This window comes from Zea mays, chromosome 6 (assembly GCF_902167145.1).
Source record: "Zea mays cultivar B73 chromosome 6, Zm-B73-REFERENCE-NAM-5.0, whole genome shotgun sequence".
NCBI lineage: Eukaryota > Viridiplantae > Streptophyta > Magnoliopsida > Poales > Poaceae > Zea > Zea mays.
The window spans coordinates 178,891,280-178,910,331 of record NC_050101.1 but is presented as its reverse complement, the minus strand read 5'-3'; the positions used below and the strand labels follow the sequence as shown (position 1 = coordinate 178,910,331).

General features: G+C 48.2%; 1 protein-coding gene across 2 annotated transcripts; it reads left to right on the top strand.

Moving 5' to 3' along the window:
- Positions 1–9,383: 9,383 nt before the first annotated feature.
- Positions 9,384–18,861, top strand: LOC100279448 (uncharacterized). 2 transcript variants are annotated; one of them, XM_008649496.4, is made up of 19 exons: positions 9,384–9,620; positions 10,277–10,325; positions 10,409–10,468; positions 10,565–10,656; positions 10,820–10,871; positions 11,051–11,113; positions 11,237–11,286; positions 12,414–12,489; positions 12,617–12,829; positions 12,938–13,056; positions 13,133–13,241; positions 13,348–13,548; positions 13,630–13,845; positions 14,699–14,809; positions 15,933–16,208; positions 16,298–16,572; positions 17,173–17,521; positions 17,698–17,982; positions 18,088–18,861. In XM_008649496.4, exons 1-19 carry the CDS (start codon positions 9,517–9,519, stop codon positions 18,667–18,669), a joined length of 3,282 nt encoding a protein of 1,093 aa, XP_008647718.1. In that variant the 5' UTR covers positions 9,384–9,516; the 3' UTR covers positions 18,670–18,861. The 2 variants fall into 2 exon arrangements, with proteins under 2 accessions (XP_008647718.1, NP_001316436.1); NM_001329507.1 differs by having other exon boundaries at positions 9,465–9,620; positions 12,950–13,056; positions 18,088–18,854.
- The last annotated feature ends 191 nt before the right edge of the window (positions 18,862–19,052 follow it).

Sequence of the window (19,052 nt, the reverse complement as noted above, 5' to 3'; positions counted from 1 at the left end):
TCCATCGTTTTAGGGTCCCGAACTCCATTATCACCGACAACGGCACCCAGTTCACCGGCAGAAAGTTCCTGGACTTCTGCGAGGATCACCGCATTTGGGTGGACTAGGCCGCCGTGGCTCACCCCATGACGAATGGGCAAGTAGAGCGTGCCAACGACATGATTCTACAAGGACTCAAGCCTCGGATCTACAACGACCTCAACAAGTTCGGCAAGCGATGGATGAAGGAACTCCCCTCGGTGGTCTGGAGCCTGAGGACAACGCCGAGCCGAGCCACGGGCTTCACGCCGTTCTTTCTAGTCTATGGGGTCGAGGCCATCTTGCCCACAGACTTGGAATACGGTTCCCCGAGGATGAGGGCCTATGCCGACCAAAGCAACCAAGCTAGTCGAGAAGACTCGCTGGACCAGCTGGAAGAGGCTCGGGACAAGGCCTTACTACACTCAGCGCGGTACCAGCAGTCCCTGCGACGCTACCACGCCCGAGGGGTCCGGTCCCGAGACCTCTAGGTGGGCGACCTGGTGCTTCGGCTACGACAGGACGCCCGAGGGCGGCACAAGCTCACGCCTCCCTGGGAAGGGCCGTTCGTCATCGCCAAAGTTCTGAAGCCCGGAACGTACAAGCTGGCCAACAGTCAAGGCGAGGTCTACAGCAACGCTTGGAACATCCAACAACTACGTCGCTTCTACCCTTAAGATGTTTTCAAGTTGTTCATATACCTCGCTTCCATGCAAAGTTTAGTCATCAAGGAAGGGTCAGCCTTGCCTCGGCAAAGCCCGACCCTCCCTCGGGGGCTAAAAGGGGGTAACCCCCTCTACGTCGAAATTTTCCTCGAAAAAGATCCTCTCTGCCAGAATGTCTTTCGTGCTTTTCGACTACTTCAAAAGTGGATCCTGAAAACGATGGAGTACACGTAAGCAGCCAAGGCTGACCGAGCCGAGGGACTCCTACGCCTCCGGGATACGGATACCTCACTCATCACCTTCTGCGATAAGTAACTCACGTTCGTATAAGTGATTCCGCAGACCGAACAAGTCTTCACGTTCGAAAGCTCCTCTGCCGAAGCGATTCTTCGAGCCTTCTCGACTGCGTCGGTGACAGAACCCTATGGACGGGTAAGAGTGCGCGTAAGCGGCAAGGCCGACCGAGCCGAGGGATTCCTACGCCTCCGGAATACGGATACCTCACTCATCACCTTCCGTGAGAAGCAACTCTCGCTCGCACAGACAATTCTGTTACCGACGAAAAAGTCCAGATACTCGAAACAAGAGGAAAAGAAACGCAGCTTTACAACACGGCGAGGGTGTGTTTGGGCCTCGGCGGCCGCAGAAAACACACACTACAAGATAATCCGATCCTGCAGGCTCGGATCTTGACGGTTGAAGGGAGCAGCAGCACCCTCGGCGTCAACTACACCTTCGGCGAGGTCCGACCTAGCCTCTGACGGCGACACGGTCTGAGGGTCTCCACTCTGAAAGACGACTTCATCATCATGCCCGGGCCATCGCCGCCTGGGTCTCCTCCAAGAATCCGGCTCGAGCAGGCGGCTCGGCTGGTCACCCCGAGGCCTCGGCCAGCTGTCCCCCGAAGACATCAGCCCCAGCCCGAGGCCTCGGCAGATCAACTCCGGCATCGGTCCCGCTAACGGACGACCCAGCCAGGCCCCGGCCGACCCAGTCTTCTTTTCGAGCCAACTCTGCCTCTGTCCGTGCTGACACCGCTACCCCTGGCTTCGGCTCATCGAAGAGCGGCCGAGGGGTTCCTTTAACTAAGCAAGAGAAGCCTCGGGCAGCAAGGCCGACCGAGCCGAGGGACTCCTACGCCTTCGGGATACGGATACCTCACTCGTCACCTTTGCATGGGGTGACTCACGCTTGGTGAAGCGGTTCAGACAACCAACAGGCGAGTCTTAGTGCTCGAAAATGAGGAAAAAACACGGCTCCGCGCCAAAAATACATACACGTTCAGGCCCCGACAGCCACAATGAACAAAAACACTGGCATTCAAGGTGCCATTACAAACGGGACTCCGGTTCCGTCCCCGCGGGTATGAACAACCTCCACACCGGGGAGCCTGCGGGGCGACGAGTTCCGGGCGGCTCGCCAGCGACCTCTGAAGCAGCAGTCATGGTCCCAGGACGGACGTGGCCACCGGAAGGCTCTCGTTCGCGTTCTCGCTCAAGGGACGCAAACCAGCCATCAAAGCCAAAGAGCGGGCCGCTCCAAAGCGCACCGGTAGGTCCTCGCTTCCATCCTCGCCACGAAAGCGAGGAAGAGGGCGGAATGTTGCATCCTAGCTGGGCAGCAACAGTTCGCCTTCCCCGGCATGGCTGGAGGACACCTCCTCCGCAGAGCTGGAGGCTGGTTTCCACCACCAGAAGCTGGAAGAGGAGGTGGCCAGCCGACCCGCGTGGGAGGTAGAGCCCCGGCTCGCCTCGCTCGCCACCCCAGCAAGGATGATGAACATCCTTGAAGCTGAGGGCGGGACCAAGAACGCAGCCCGGCTTGCTTCTCCCCATCCAGGGGCTGGTGGTCACCGTCTTGGGTGACCGCCAGCGGAGGGGTGCAGCCGGGCCGCGTGATAAAAATCCTTGAAGCCGAACGATGGCTGAAAGGTACCAACTCCCGCGGAGTTGCGTTCCTCCAACGACAAGGCGGAAGGACTGCGGGTGTCCCCCATCCGGGGGCTTGGAAGGTGGAAAGACACGATGCATAAGGGAGCGCGTAGACATGGTCGCCTTTCAAGGGGGCCACCCTCCTTTTAAAGGCGACTCTCCCTACTTGCGTCCCCAGCCGTCGTGGGCTGAGTCTTCTCCAGCACGCTCCAAGGTCCTCCCCTACGGCGCGGGGGCTGGGGCCCACACGTCATGCAAGCTGGCCCAGAGCAGAAGAAGCCAAACCACCGCGCGCGGTGCATGCAACCGCCCAGCGGTTACAAGCAGTTCTCCACTTTTGCCCAGACCAGCGGGCGAAAGGGCGGGCAGCTATGCAGGCGGCATGCAACCGCGCCAAGTGGGCGCACCTCTCCGACTTCCAATGTGCCCAGCATGGAAGCCCACGCCCACACGTCATGCAACCGGCGCGCCGGTCGCTACGTACAAGCAACTGCACCGCCACTCGCACCACTGCCACGCCTCCTCGACTGCGGAACCAGTACCGCGACTCGAGGCAACCCTGCGCACGACCCAGCAGTGCCAGCCAGGCGCGACGGTCGATGCGGCCAAAAATGGGCCAGCAGTGATGGCGGTGGCAGGCGAGCGGGAGCAGCGGTCACGTCGTCAGCCAAGCTTACGTCCCATCCTGGGGCAGTGAGAGAGCCCTCTCTCATGGCGTGAAGACGACGTGCCCGTGTTTCGTTCCTCGAACGGCTCGCGCACGCGCAACGGCCGCCCCGCGAACCACTCGCCCTGTCGCATTAACTCCGCGGCGGGACAGACGGCGTCTCTAGCAGGGGAAGCGAGCGACGCTTCGCCTTCGCTATAATGACCACGTCAAAAAAGGTACGCCGCGTCTTTCGATTTCGTATCCTTTTCCTTTTCCTCTTTCTCTCTCTTACAACAGGGACCGGGAAAGGGGGATACCTCGAAAAGGACCCTTCTCCGTGAAGGAAACAGGCTCCGAGCCTCCCTACTGATCAGAGGTTCGAAGGCTGGCCCCTCGGAGGGGTTCAAGAGCCGCCTCAGAGCACGTGGACTCCACACCCACTACTGGTCAGAGGTTCGAAGGCCGGCCCCTCGGAAGGGTTCAACGGCTGCCTCAGGCCACTCGGGCTCCGTGCCCACTACTGATCAGGGGTTCGTAGGCTGGCCCTCGAAGGGTTCACAGCCGCCTCAGACACAGAGCGAGGGATGACCATGGGTACGTTCGATACATAACCAAGGCTCGGGCTACGCTCCTAAGGTACCCTAGGACATTTCCGAGACCAGCGGGAACAATCTTGTAACGGAATCCCATCAGAGGGAGGCATCGAGCCCTCGGACCCCGTCGACAGGGGACCGGGTCCGGCAGATCACCCGTAGGTACTTTTGGGCGCGCCTCTGAAACTCTAGCCGACCCCTAACAAATGGGACACGGACGTCCGCTCGGATTACCCGCTAGCAGCTCACCAGAGACACCATGTTTGGCGCCCACCGAGGGCAACATGGCGCTTTTCCCCCCTCCTCCTTGCGGAAAGGCGACACAGGGGCGTATGTAAAAAAGTCGAGTCTGTCCCTGATCGTCCTCTCGCCCTGTGCAGAGGCTCGGGGGCTGCTCTCGCAAACTCGGCTCCGGCCAAACCGTTGACAGCGTCAACATACCAGCCCGAGAACTTGGAACCCGACCGTGCACCCGGGCTACGGCTAGCTCGCATGAGGGAACGACCAGACCAGCCGAAGCATTACGTGAGGCATTAAGACCTCGGAGGAGTCAAACCACTCCTCCGAGGCCTCGGGGGCTACACCCGGCGGGTGCGCTCGCACGCACCCACCGGAACAAAACGCAACCGAGAAAGGCTGGTCCCCTTGCAAAAAAGTGCGACGAAAGCCTCCAAGCGAGTGCTAACACTCCCTTCGAGGCTCAGGGGCTACTGTCGGGGACCATAATTAGGGGTACCCTCAAGTCTCCTAATTCCCAGCTGGTAACCCCCATCAGCATAAAGCTACAAAGGCCTGATGGGTGCGATAAGTCAGGGATCGGTCCATTCGAGGGACTCGATCACGCCTCGCCCGAGCCTAGCCTCGGACAAGGGCAGCCGACCCCCGGAGGATTTCCGTCTCGCCTGAGGCCCCCCTCCAGCGACGAACATACTTACGGCTCGCCCGAGGCCCTGTCTTCGCCAAGAAGCAACCCTGACCAAATCGCCGCGCCAACCGACCAGATCGCAGGAGCATTTAATGCAAAGGTGGCCCGACACCTTTATCCTGACACGCGTCCTCCAGTCGACAGAGCCGAAGTGACCGCAGTCACTTCGCCGCTCCACTGATCGGCCTGACAGAAGGACAGCGCCGCCTGCGCCGCTCCGACTGCTGTGCCGCTCGACAAAGTGAGGCTAACAGGCAGCCAGGCCCGACCTCAGGCACCATAGGAAGCTCCGCTTCGCCCGACCCAGGGCTCGGACTCGGGCTCAGCCCCGAAAGACGGCGAACTCCGCTCCGCCCGACCTAGGGCTCGGACTCGGGCTCAGCCCCGGAAGACGGCGAACTCCGCTCCACCCGACCCAGGGCTCGGACTTGGGCTCAGCCCCGGAAGACGACGAACTCTGCTCCGCCCGACCCAGGGCTCGGGCTTGGGATCAGCCCCAGAAGACGACGAACTCCGCTCCGCCTGTCCCAGGGCTCGGACTTGGGCTCAGCCCCAGAAGACGACGAACTCCGCTTCGCCCGACCCCAGGGCTCGGACTCAGCCCTGGCCTCAGCCGACGGTCTCCGCCTTGCCCGACCCAGGGGCTCGGACTCGACCATGACCACGGTAGACAGACTCGACCTCGACCTCGGAGGATCCTCCACATTGCCCAACCTAGGGCGCGGACCGACCACGTCGACACGAGGCGCCATCATTACCCTACCCCAAGCTGACTCAGGCTACGGGGAACAAGACGGCGTCCCATCTGGCTCACCCCGCCAGATAGGCAATGATGGCGCCCCGCACGCTCTGTGACGACGGCGGCTCTCAGCCCCCTTACGGAAGCAAGAGGACGTCAGCAAGGACTCGACATCCCCGACAGTTGTCCTTCCGCCAGGCTCCAGCGCTCCTCCGACGGCCACGACACCACACGAACCGGGTGCCAAAACCTCTCCGACTGCCACGACGGCATGTACTTAGGGCGCTAGCTCTCCTCCGCTAAACACGTAGCACTCTGCTACACCCCCATTGTACACCTGGATCCTCTCCTTACGCCTATAAAAGGATGGACCAGGGCCCTCTTACAGAGGGTTGGCCGCGCGGGGAAGAGGACGGGACAGGCGCTCGCGTGAGGCTGCTCGCTCCCCCTCCCGCGTGGACGCTTGTAACCCCCTACTGCAAGCGCACCCGACCTGGGCGCGGGACGAACACGAAGGCCGCGGGATTTCCACCTCTCTCACGCCCATCTCCGGCTGCCTTTCTTCCCCCCTTCGCGCTCGGCCTCGCGCCGACCCATCTGGACTGGGGCACGCAGCGACATTTCACTCGTCGGCCCAGGGACCCCCCGGTCTCGAAACGCCGACAAAATGGTATGGGAGTAAAACATGTAAAAGCATTGGGTGATTCTCAGCTAGTCGTCCAACAGGTGTTAGAAGAATATCAATGTTTTGATGGTACTCTAAATAGTTACCTTGAGAAATGTTGGAGCATAATCCATTCTTTTGACGAACTCAATATTCAGCATATCTCTAGAGTTGAGAATCATAGAGCTAACAATTTGGCACAAGATGCATCAGGTTATCGGATAAAGAGAGAGAAATTTCACAAAACTGAAAATCTGATAACCAGTGCAGAGCCAAATTCCCAGGTCGCGGACCGTCCGCGTGATGACGCCGGACCGTCCGGGGTTACCAGAAATGTTCTCTTAATCGATTCGGCTGACAATGAAGCCGATGCAAGTGATTGGAGGACACCTATACTTAATTATTTACGAAATCCCAATATCAGGACAGATAAGAACATTCGACGAACAACTTTCAAGTATGTTTTGATGAGTGATGAACTTTACCGCCGAACAGTCAATGACATCCTGCTTAAGTGCTTGGGCCCAGATGATGCTATATTAGCCATGGCCGAAGTACATGAAGGAATCTGTGGTACTCATCAATTAACTCCAAAGATGAAGTGGTTGTTGCGAAGGTCTGGTTTTTATTGGCCTAGTATGATAGCTGATTGTTTCAAGTACTACAAGGGTTGCCAAGTGTGTCAAAAATTCGGCGACCCACAGTTGGTCCCTGCAACCGAATTACATCCTATCATCAAGCCTTGGCCGTTCAGAGGATGGGGATTAGACTTTATTGGGGAAATTCATCCTTCATCATCAAAGGGGCATCGGTTTGTGTTAGTTGCCACTGACTATTTCACCAAATGGACTGAAGCCGTTGCTCTAAAGAACATGACGCACAAGGAGGTAATTGAGTTCATAACTGAGCATATTATTCATAGATTCAGCATTCCCCAGACCTTGACTACAGATCAAGGTACTTCTTTTATGTCAAATGAGGTACGTGAATTTGCTGAATTATACAGAATTAAGCTGCTTAATTCATCTCCATATTATGCTCAGGCCAATGGACAGGCCGAGTCTAGTAATAGGACATTGATTAATTTGATAAAAAAGAAGATATCTGATAATCCTAAACATTGACATAAGATTTTGTCTGAAGCTTTATGGGCTCATAGAATATCTAAACATAGGGCTACTAAAGTATCCCCTTTTGAGCTTGTCTATGGGCAGGAAGCAGTGTTGCCTGTGGAAATAAGTTTGAATGCTGTCAGGTTCGCCACACAAAATGATCTAACTGCTACTGATTATTATAATTCAATGATGGATAATATTGATGAGGTGACCGACAAGAGGATGATAGCTTTGGGAGCAATATAGAAGGACAAGATCATGGTAGCCAGGGCCTACAACAAGAAGGTCAAAGCAAAATCATCTCAAGTAGGGGACCTGGTGTGGAAGACCATTCTGCTTCTAAGGAATAAAGACCGGAAGTTCGGGAAATGGTCGCCAAGCTGGGAGGGTCCTTATAAAGTAAAATAGGTGATGTCTGGCAACGCCTATTTGCTACAAACATTATAAGGTAAGGATTTGCCTAAGGCTTTGAATGGACGTTTCCTCGAACAGTACCATCTTAGTATGTGGCAAGATGTCTAAGAGAACCGATGTAATCACATCGAGTTAGTTGCTTTTGGTTTGCTCAGCTCCACCAAAAGGCAGGGGGCATATGTTGAGCGCCATTTTGAGTTGGCGGACGGTCCGGCCCTGAGGCCGGACGGTCCGCGGTCCGGACAGTCCGCGCCTGTGGGCCGGACGGTCCGCACATGCGCAGAGCAGTTTAGGGTTCCGAGTTTTGTGCTATGTTTGTTGGCTAGATTTGCGGAATTAGCTCAGAATCCAGTCGTGTAAAGGGTCCAGCCCCCCTCCTCTATAAAAAGAGAGGTCTACGGCCGATTTGTAATTATCAATCGAATCAATACAACTTCTATTCGCATTTATTTCCAGTACAATTAGGAGTAGTTCTAGTCTAGTTCTAGTTTAGCCTCTCGATCCCCAAATTCTTCGCCTCTCTTCGACTCTATGCCGATTAGAGGAGTCTAGGTCGGCCGGCCCGAGCCTAGACAACCCCTAAGATCTCTCCTCCCCGATAGGGTCCCTCCCGGGAGCGAGATCCAGGCGCCGCCGGCGATCTTCCGCCGCCCCTGCGCACGCGCGGACCGTCCGGCCCCAGGGCGCGGACCGTCCGGCCGTCAGGGAGGAAACCCTAGCCCCTGCGCCAGGTCGCGGACCGTCCGGCCCCAGGCCGCGGACCGTCCGCGCCTGACCAGAGAGCACCGCCGCCGGTTCTTCTTGAGTATTTGACGCTCCGAAAAAGCGTCAACACTCCCCAAATCCCTTAAATTCGTATGAATACGAACATGCCCTAACATATATGACACGGGCACGGTCACACATAGGACCCAGGGTGTCAGGCACATCTAGGATGACAACAGAAAATTCCTCGTCGGATTTTAGCTCTCTATTTCCGTCTTCACGGGGATCCACACGAACTCTTACAGAACATTTCTTCCACATCTCCATGCCCGTGGGCTTAATTCCCCATAGGAGATCCTTCCCATGTTATTAATGCATTGTCACTTATACATATTGACAGATGTAAGAACTTATTATGTGTACATCAAAATAAACACATTTGTACAACGAGTGATCGCTTGATAAGATAATTATTTTTTAATCATTAAATATTACATGAAAACATTATCATATATAAGTTTAGCGTGTCCCTACGGGAAACGGGGATGAGAATGCTTTTCCATCCTGTCCTCATTTACCCACCGGGGAAGAATTTTTCCCGTTTACATTCTCATGGAGAGAGAACCTTTTCCATCCCCATACCGCAAAGTCTAATTTGGAAACTCCATTTTTAAGTTTTTTTTATTTTCTAAAGAGAAATTAGTTTATTTTTCTCTTTAGAAAATGGAGTTTCCAGACCAACGATAAGAGCTAGTTTGGAAATCCTATTTTTTCAAGGAATCTACATTTTTTTCAAAGAAAATTAGTTATTTTTTAAAAAATAAAAATCCATCGGAAAAAATGAAATTTCCCAAACTAAACCTAATAAAGTAATTCCCGATATGTCAATACCAGCGACCTTCAACAGCCTAGCGCGAAGGCCACAGCGTGTAACAGACTTTCCAACGAAATTAAAAAGGCCCGGTCCAACAGCAATATAACTGGGCCTACTAGGCAGCTGGCCTAATCTGCACCGTAGCAGTCCATCCGTCACGGCGCCACCACCTCTACCTCCTTCCCTCACCTTCCAGAGCCCACTGCTCCTCGGCGGCGGCGGAGATGAGCGTGTGGAACTACGTCGTCACGGCGCACAAGCCCACCAGCGTCAGCCACTCCTGCGTAGGCAACTTTACCAGCCCCAACCAGCTCAACCTTATTATCGCGTAAATCCCCTCCTCCTTCGTCTTCTCCCTCTCGCCGTACGATCTAACTCGGCTTGCTGCTCCAAAATGTTCAAACCCTTGAGATTGGGCGCTTTGTGGGTTTGGGACCGAGGTGGGGCGCGGCCTACGGTTTGCCCTCAGCTGGGCCACTCAGGAATGCGTGATTTCCCCTATCTCGTCTGGGCTGTTCCGGATTTGTTTCTACTCGGGATGATACAGGGAAAGGAAACGCGTCTCAATCCCTCCCTATTCTTATTTTTTGATCCCGGAGGGCCAATTGTTTTTTGTTTGGGTACTAGTTACGGGGACCTCCTAGTTATGAGTCTGAGACTAGCACAGTAAAACCCTACCTTGCAATTTGGCACTCCCTGCTAGGGTGCTCAATAGTCGAGCTAATACAGAGGGGCACATATGCTGGTGTGAATCTCTCCGTATGTACATTTTGTAGCTCATCAAACAATATATAGACGGAACATCAGATGTAGCAACCATATTCTATCTACATGTTCCGTAGCAACACATCTTGGGGCGTTTGTGGCGAATTTTGCTGCATAGAAATACATGTAAAATAGAGCTAGGATATATTTTTTTTTGTTCGTTGCCAGTTCAATTGCTTGTACAATCCTTTACTAAGGCACACATGCTCGACCTTTCAGGAAATGTACCCGGATCGAAATCCATTTGCTTACCCCTCAGGGCCTCCAGGTTAGTCATTTCTACAAGTGTCAGCGTAGTGCCTATCTGCCATTTCTTCGGCATAATACCATAACATTTTGATTGCCTATCAGCCGATGCTTGATGTGCCTATATATGGAAGAATTGCAACGATTGAGCTCTTCCGGCCTCATGTAAGCTAATTTAAAGTTCATCCATCCGAGATACTTTATTTGTTTTTGTGAAGTATTTTTATAAATGGATTTTTTCTGTTTGTTTCTTATCCTCAGAATGAGACTCAGGACTTTCTTTTCATTGCTACGGAGAGGTACAAATTCTGTGTTCTGCAATGGGATGCAGAAAAGTCAGAGCTAATCACCAGGTTTGGACATGCCATGACCTTTTTACTTTACTAAGTATGGATTTATGGTTCCACTTAATGTTGTCCGTAGGAAAACATATGGTCATTCAGCGATATATGTTGATTGAAATGCTGGCGTTCCCTATTTTTGTTTGGAAAATAATGGTTTGTTTGTAATATGTAGAGCCATGGGTGATGTTTCTGATCGCATTGGCCGCCCTACTGACAATGGACAGGTGCAGAACTTTTCCAGTTTCAACCCCCTACATTTGAATCATTAGAATATTATGGAATTTTCCCTTCAATTTGAAATTCTAATTATCCATCATTTTACAGGGTTTTTCGTGAATAGAGAGAACATTATTTTACTTGGAACAGTAATACTAATGGACGCGTCTTTTTCTTTATTCTATAGATTGGAATCATTGACCCTGACTGTAGACTCATTGGTCTTCATCTCTATGATGGCTTATTTAAGGTAAACAACTAAACATATTATCTGTTTCGTTTATGAATTCAGATTTGTTCTTATTTTAAAGAAGATGTACTTTACATATCCAATACACACCTTTTATTTTCTTTTTCTATCTTTGCTTGGCAGGTTATACCATTTGACAACAAAGGGCAGCTGAAGGAAGCTTTCAATATCAGGTATGAGTGTTAAAACTCCTAACTGGTATTTATTTCCTGAAAAATATTCATGCGATCAGGAAATGTATGTGGTAGTAACAATAAATATTGGAGCATGTGTGCACACTCATATTTCTGTCAATTGGTGGAGTTTTTCTCTCTCTTACAGTTTAGTTTGACATAACCTTGATGTGCACATCACTTACATTTCTCCATTCTTCTATTTCTTATCAATTTACCATAGAATTCACGTGGTTATCAGGTCGTGTAGTCAATCCTAGTTGCCATGGGAGTGACCAGGCTACTAGTCGCGTTGAACAGGGTTACTAATCGGCCCTGGTTGGTCCTAGTCCTATATGAATTAGGTCTAATATACATATACTCCTGTTCCTATATACCTGACATGCAAAGCCTAATTTCAGATACCAAGAGTTTTACGGAAGTATGTGTTTTGTGTCAACTGTGTCGTGATTAACTGCGTCGTGATTAGCAGCCAGGCTGCCTGCCGCGAAGTTATCTGTCATCCTAGCCGCAAAGAACAAAACAATCAGTGAGTGTAGAGTAGTAGTGCATGCAGCGACGATTCAGCATTCTGGCTCATGCATGCATACAACATGCATTGCTTGGTATTTTTTTGAGTCCGGCAGAGTAATGGCCAGATTCCTTGATATTCCAGCCTGCCTCTTATGATGGCCAAATTTAGAAACACTTGAGCGCCGGGTATATAGGAACGGAGGGAGTATATACTAATATACTATATATGTTCTATGCTACAAATCGAGCATGAAGATAACTCTATGGTGGTGGCTGCATGTAGGTTTGCAAATTGTGCTGAAAAACATCAGCCCAAGTGGCCTAAGCCATCCCAGATGCAGCCCATGTCTTAAGCTGCCCAACAATTCGTTGGTTTTCAATCAAATTAAGGCAGTAGTTTCTCATTGCATCTCAAGAGCATACTAATGCTCTAGCATTTATCTCATGCCATCAACAAACAGATACATTTACTCCATTTGGAAGTTCATAACAAATCTTGATTTTTCACTAATGGCGATTAACTTTATTGGGATGATGAACTTCGATATTCTGAGTAATATTGTCTAATAGTTAATGTTATGTTATTCAGACTAAGTAGCATTTTCTTCTGTCAGACTTGAAGAACTTCAAGTACTGGACATCAAATTTCTACATGGTTGTGCTAAACCTACTATTGTTGTCCTCTACCAGGTTTGTTTACACTTCTTGATGACCTCACCTTTGCTAGAAGAGTTTTGAACAATTGAACTGCATTTTGTTATGACTTGTGATAGTTGTTTTTGTTTATATGATTTGCATCTTATGCTCTACACTTCAGGATAATAAAGATGTGAGGCATGTTAAGACTTATGAAGTTGCACTGAAGGACAAAGATTTTGTTGAGGGTCCTTGGTCCCAGAATAATGTAGATAATGGTGCTGGTTTATTAATACCAGTACCAGCTCCACTTGGCGGTGTGATAATAATTGGCGAGGAACAAATAGTTTACTGCAATGCCAATTCCACATTTAAAGCGATACCAATAAAACAAGTAATCTCTTGCCTACATCTCTTTATTTTTCTTTGTGGTGCCAACTTCATGTTGGTTGGTACCGTGGCTACACTAATTCTAACATAATTCTTTTCTCCTTGATTACTGATTTCTTGGCAGTCCATCATCAGAGCTTATGGACGGGTTGACCCAGATGGTTCTCGATATTTACTCGGTGATAATACTGGAATTTTGCATTTACTTGTCCTTACCCATGAACGAGAAAGGTAACAGCTTGTGCATTATTTTGAAACAGAAAGGCTCTTGCTAATGATTATTCTGTTTCACCTTTTGTCATTTTAGGGTTACTGGTTTGAAAATTGAATACCTGGGAGAGACTTCGATTGCATCATCTATTTCGTATCTTGATAATGGTGTTGTTTACGTCGGTTCACGGTTTGGCGATTCACAGGTAGGTCAAATGCTTTTTTGTCCTTCCATTTCTCCATGCTAGATGTAAAAAGAAAAACCCATTGTTCTTCGGAACATGCCTCACAAACATTCTATTTTTGAAACAGCTGGTGAAGCTGAACCTCCAAGCTGATGCAAGCGGTTCATTTGTTGAAATTCTTGAACGGTATGTTAATCTTGGACCGATTGTGGACTTCTGCGTGGTTGACCTTGATAGGCAGGGTCAAGGTCAGGTGGTCACTTGTTCTGGGGCGTTTAAAGATGGTTCCCTTCGGGTGGTTCGTAATGGTATAGGGATTAATGAGCAGGTATTTTTATGGTAGTTTATTATTGCCAACTTTTTAATGTGGAGAAGTTTTGAGTTATTTCCCCCTCTCCTGCTTGATTAGGCTTCAGTAGAACTCCAAGGCATAAAGGGATTATGGTCATTGAAATCTTCGATCAATGATCCATTTGACATGTACCTTGTCGTGAGCTTTATAAGTGAGACACGATTCTTGGCAATGAACATGGAAGATGAACTAGAAGAGACTGAGATAGAGGGGTTTGATGCACAAACTCAAACTCTGTTTTGTCAGAATGCGATCAATGATCTTCTTATACAGGTGCTTGTTCTAAGGGGGTGTTTGGTTTCTAGCGACTAATTTTTAGTCCCTTCATTTTATTCCATTTTAGCTCCTAAATTGCCAAATACGGAAATTAAAACTCTATTTTAGTTTCCGTATTTGACAATTTAGGGACTAAAATGGAATAAAATGGAGGGACTAAAAATTAGTCCCTAGAAACCAAACGCCCCCTAATGATTATTTCGTCAATATGTTTTCTTGCATTTAGCACACTAACGGCTAGCAAACTCTTTATTCCCTCTGTCCACTAATGTAGTAAGGAAAAACTCTTAGGGGGTGTTTGGTTTCTAGGGACTAATTTTTAGTCCCTCCATTTTATTCTATTTTAGTTCCTAAACTGTAAAATAGATCCTAAATTGTCAAATATGGAAACTAAAACTGTTTTAGTTTCCATATTTGACAATTTAGGGACTAAAATGAAATAAAATGGAGGGACTAAAAATTAGTCCCTAGAAACCAAACACCCACTTAGAAAGCAGATTTTAACCATTTCTCTTGCAACATATATCAGTTGCTACAAAATCGACACCATCTTAAAAGTAATTTGAATAAAGATATAGTAAAACAGCTTTTGTATGCTAAACATGCATTTAATTTGACTAGTTGTGTCCCCTTCTTTGTACATTTTGACTTCTGCCTATTTAATTTAAAATGCCTTATGTTAGTGGATATTAAAAACACAGTGGGTATTTGAAGAAAGCTTCTTTTTTATGTATGTTTGATAGATTAGTTTCCTGTCAGTTAATTTTTTCATCATTTTAGCAGTTATATGTGATATGAGTCATTTTAATCAACGTTACCAATGTTTTACACCTGTTGTTTTGAATGGCAGGTTACTGCTAATTCTGTTCGGTTAGTCAGTTGCACCTCCCGGGAGTTAGTGAATCAATGGAATGCACCAGCAGGATTCTCAGTCAATGTTGCTTCAGCTAATGCCAGCCAGGTGCTTTTCCTTTTGGACTGCATCCTGTCTTCTTTTAGAAATTTTGGTTGGGGTTATCCCACATTTCAAAGAGACAACCAATTACTCTTTTTTCCCCGAAACCTAAAACATTCCTGCCATTTTAGTAATATCCCCTGTTATATTTCCCTAGTAGGCAACGATCAGTTAGCTGGTTACCGTATATGATTTGATAGATGAATAGTAATACCAACTTATGGGGATGCTTGACTGCTATAGTAACCTTCGTCTGTTCCACGCCAAAGCACATGTCTAAGGCCCGGTCCCGGTCGTTTCTCACATGGGCTACGGTGCCGCTGTGTATGGGTGGGACAGGAGTTCGGGGGTTTTCTCGACCTGCGTGAGGTCTTCTTGTTAATATAATGTCCGGGAGCGGTCTTACCCCTGCAGGTCGAGTTTTTTTATAGTACCCTTTTGCCTTATTATCGATGCACATGTTGACGTGCATCCAGGTCTACTTTTATCCAACATAAACCTAGGAGAGAATTTAAGGGATGAGATTCATAAACAAGAAACATTGAAGGGCAGACCTGTTGCAGCGGTGAGAGCTGTCTCACTAAGTCACCAGGTCGCGGGTTCGGAGTAGTGTTTCCGCATTTGTTAGGAAGGCTTGCTTTGGTTTATCCCTTCCTAGACCCCACTAATGTGGGAGCCTCCGGCGCTGGGTCTTCCCTTATGCAATTACAATCTAAAGGTACCTGTGCATTTTGAGTAGTAATTGCAATTCATATATGTCTTTCAATTCTTGCCTTTGTTGGGAATCTATAGAATGCTGACCCACTTTTTTTTTTCTTCTGAGGGCCAGTATTTGGTTGCTAACTTGGTATGCACTTATGCTGATACTCACAAGAATCTTTATTGAATTAACCAATAACTTCTCATTATGTCTCAAGAAATTGTGCTCAACTGATTGCTATGTTCAAAACTTCAAACCGGGAAATAAATCGTAATTGAAAAAACTGGCAGGCGGGGGGACTTTTTTACCATCAACAACCATTAGTCCAGACATTTTTCTTGAATGTTCTAAGTACAAATGGATTTTAACGATTGGATGCCAAAGCTATTTATTTTCTCATACTGTTGTTTAATTGCACATGTGTTGCAGGTTCTGTTGGCAACCGGTGGTGGCCATCTTGTTTACCTGGAAATTAGGGATGCTAAACTTGTTGAAGTGAAGCATGCTCAGCTAGAACATGAGATTTCTTGTCTTGATTTGAACCCAATTGGGGAGAATCCACAATATAGTTCCCTAGCTGCTGTTGGGATGTGGACAGATATAAGTGTTAGAATATTTTCGCTTCCAGATCTTGAATTGATAAGGAAGGAAAATTTGGGTGGAGAAATTGTTCCTCGGTCTGTTCTGCTGTGCACCTTGGAGGGGGTATGCTCTTGAACTCGCTTTTCTAAGTTCCATAAAAAATAAGAATGGCTACTTCAAGTAACATATACATCTTATTTCTTTCGTTTCAGGTTTCGTATTTGCTTTGTGCTCTTGGGGATGGTAATTTGTTCAGTTTTCTACTGAATGCAAGTACAGGTGAACTGACTGATAGAAAGAAGGTTACCCTCGGGACCCAACCCATCAGCCTTCGTACCTTCTCATCAAAGGGTACCACCCACGTGTTCGCTTCGTCAGATAGGCCAACTGTCATCTATAGCAGCAATAAGAAGCTTCTCTACAGCAATGTCAATTTGAAAGAGGTTAATCATATGTGCCCTTTCAATACAGCCGCTTTTCCAGACAGGTTTGTTCCCTCTCTAGATTTGTTGCAATGGAATTACTTAGTCTTTGAGTACCTCCTGTATGTACTTGGGAATTGGGATGATATATCAATTTGTTTGAATTGTTTTCACAAGCCATTTTGCACAACCATCTTATCTTTGTGCAGTTCATGTATTGTGTGGTTCATTAAAAAGTCGAGTAGTAAGTTTTTATACAGCAGTAGCAACTTTTTTTTAATAAGCTTGTACAGTCTGATGAAACTTGCCTTACTAAAAATAATACAACGGCACCAACAAAGCCTTTTAGTCTCAAGGTAATGGTGTTGGTAGACCTTGATTTCTTGACTGTGAAGAAACCTCCTTTTAATTCTTATGTACTTATAAATCTTATCATTAGCAGTCAAATTAGGGGAAAGAAATCTTTTGTAGCCTACTATTTATGTCTTTTGATGTCATCGTTTAATTTTTTGATTGTTGCTAGTTGCAACTTGCATTCTACTTGATGCTCTGAGCTTGTACTTCATTTGTGTCACTGGTCCAGTCTTTGTGGAGTTATGGTTTGAAAATGATACCACTGTCGTAAGTTTGCTCTAGTTCACCCCATCTTTTTTCTAATGTCACAGTCTTGCAATTGCTAAAGAGGGTGAACTTTCAATTGGAACTATCGATGATATACAGAAGCTTCATATCCGCACAATCCCCCTTAATGAACAAGCACGTCGCATTTGTCACCAGGAGCAATCAAGGACACTAGCATTTTGCAGTTTCAAGTACAACCAGAGTGTGGAGGAAAGTGAGACTCATTTAATACGTCTGCTAGATCATCAGACGTTTGAGTCCCTGTGTGTATATCCTCTAGATCAATATGAATGTGGCTGCTCCATCATTAGCTGTTCGTTTGCGGATGATAGTAATGTTTATTACTGTGTGGGAACTGCATATGTTATACCTGAAGAAAATGAACCGACGAAGGTAGTTTATCTGAAAGCATGATGTTTCACTAATACTAGTCAGTTCCCTTTTAATACGCTAAAATACTGGTTAACTCCCTTTTAATACTTGTCCAATTTACTGCTTGTAGTTTATTTCTCTGTGAACCTTGTCTATTTCTCGTGCACAAAATGCTTATGTGTTGGCACATCTTGTAGGGCCGGATTCTTGTATTTGCAGTTGAAGATGGAAGCTTGCAATTGATCGTGGAGAAAGAAACCAAAGGAGCAGTTTATTCGCTGAATGCATTCAATGGGAAATTGTTGGCTGCTATCAACCAGAAGATTCAATTGTATAAGTGGATGTCACGCGAGGATGGTTCACATGAGCTGCAGTCTGAGTGTGGCCACCATGGGCACATACTTGCCTTGTATACTCAAACACGTGGTGACTTCATTGTGGTTGGCGATCTGATGAAATCAATATCCTTGCTGGTGTATAAGGTGAGTCTTTTTTAACTGTTGGCGATCTTATTATTTGTATTTTTCTTTTTTGTGTCAGTCCCTAATTGTTGGTTGGGCTGATTGCTATTGTGTATTTTTGGGCAGCATGAGGAAAGCGCGATTGAAGAGCGTGCTAGGGATTACAATGCAAACTGGATGACTGCAGTTGAGATGCTTGATGATGAAGTCTACGTTGGGGCGGAGAATAGCTATAACCTATTCACGGTGCGCAAGAACAGCGATGCGGCGACAGATGACGAAAGGGCCAGGCTTGAGGTGGTGGGAGAGTACCACCTTGGGGAGTTTGTGAACAGATTCCGCCACGGTTCACTGGTGATGCGCCTTCCAGACTCGGATATAGGGCAGATCCCTACGGTCATCTTTGGCACAATAAACGGGGTGATTGGCATTATTGCCTCCCTCCCGCACGACCAATACATCTTCCTGGAGAAGCTCCAGTCGACCCTTGTGAAGTACATAAAGGGCGTCGGAAACCTGAGCCACGAGCAATGGCGGTCCTTCCATAACGACAAGAAGACGGCGGAGGCTCGGAACTTCCTCGACGGTGACCTGATCGAGTCTTTCCTTGACCTTAGCCGGAGCAAGATGGAGGAGGTGTCCAAGGCGATGGGCGTCCCCGTGGAGGAGCTGTCCAAGAGGGTGGAAGAGCTGACGAGGCTTCACTAGTGTAGATGGAACATGGAAGCGTTGCTTGTAAGCAAGTAGTAACTTGTTCCCTGAGCTGTAGCCTCCGCGGCTCGCACGATCAAAGTGTTCGGCCGTGGCTGCAGTCTATCCTATGCTATATCCTATCGTGATTTGTTTGTTTGAGCTGTGCCAGTTTCTTTTCTTTATTATTAATGCTTAATGTTAAAATTAGTGGTGAATCCTGTGATGGTCCTAACTGATAGGTGGGTCGGCGTGAGCCAGTAACAAAGGGATGTGCTGAATGAGACGGCCGTCTTGTCTTGTGGTAGGAGAGTTGAGATAGTGGCCCAACCCTGTCCATGAGGCATAGTCCATCCCCTGTCCATTTCATAGTAGCACCTCCAGCAGGCAGCAGCCTGCAG

Bases quoted from the DNA above. Each gene is read 5' to 3' on its own strand.
- LOC100279448 (XM_008649496.4), top strand. From the start codon at position 9,517: ATGAGCGTGTGGAACTACGTCGTCACGGCGCACAAGCCCACCAGCGTC. The intron at 10,326-10,408 runs GTTAGTCATTTC...ATTGCCTATCAG, and splicing joins TTACCCCTCAGGGCCTCCAG to CCGATGCTTGATGTGCCTAT. The intron at 13,549-13,629 runs GTATTTTTATGG...CTGCTTGATTAG, and splicing joins GTATAGGGATTAATGAGCAG to GCTTCAGTAGAACTCCAAGG.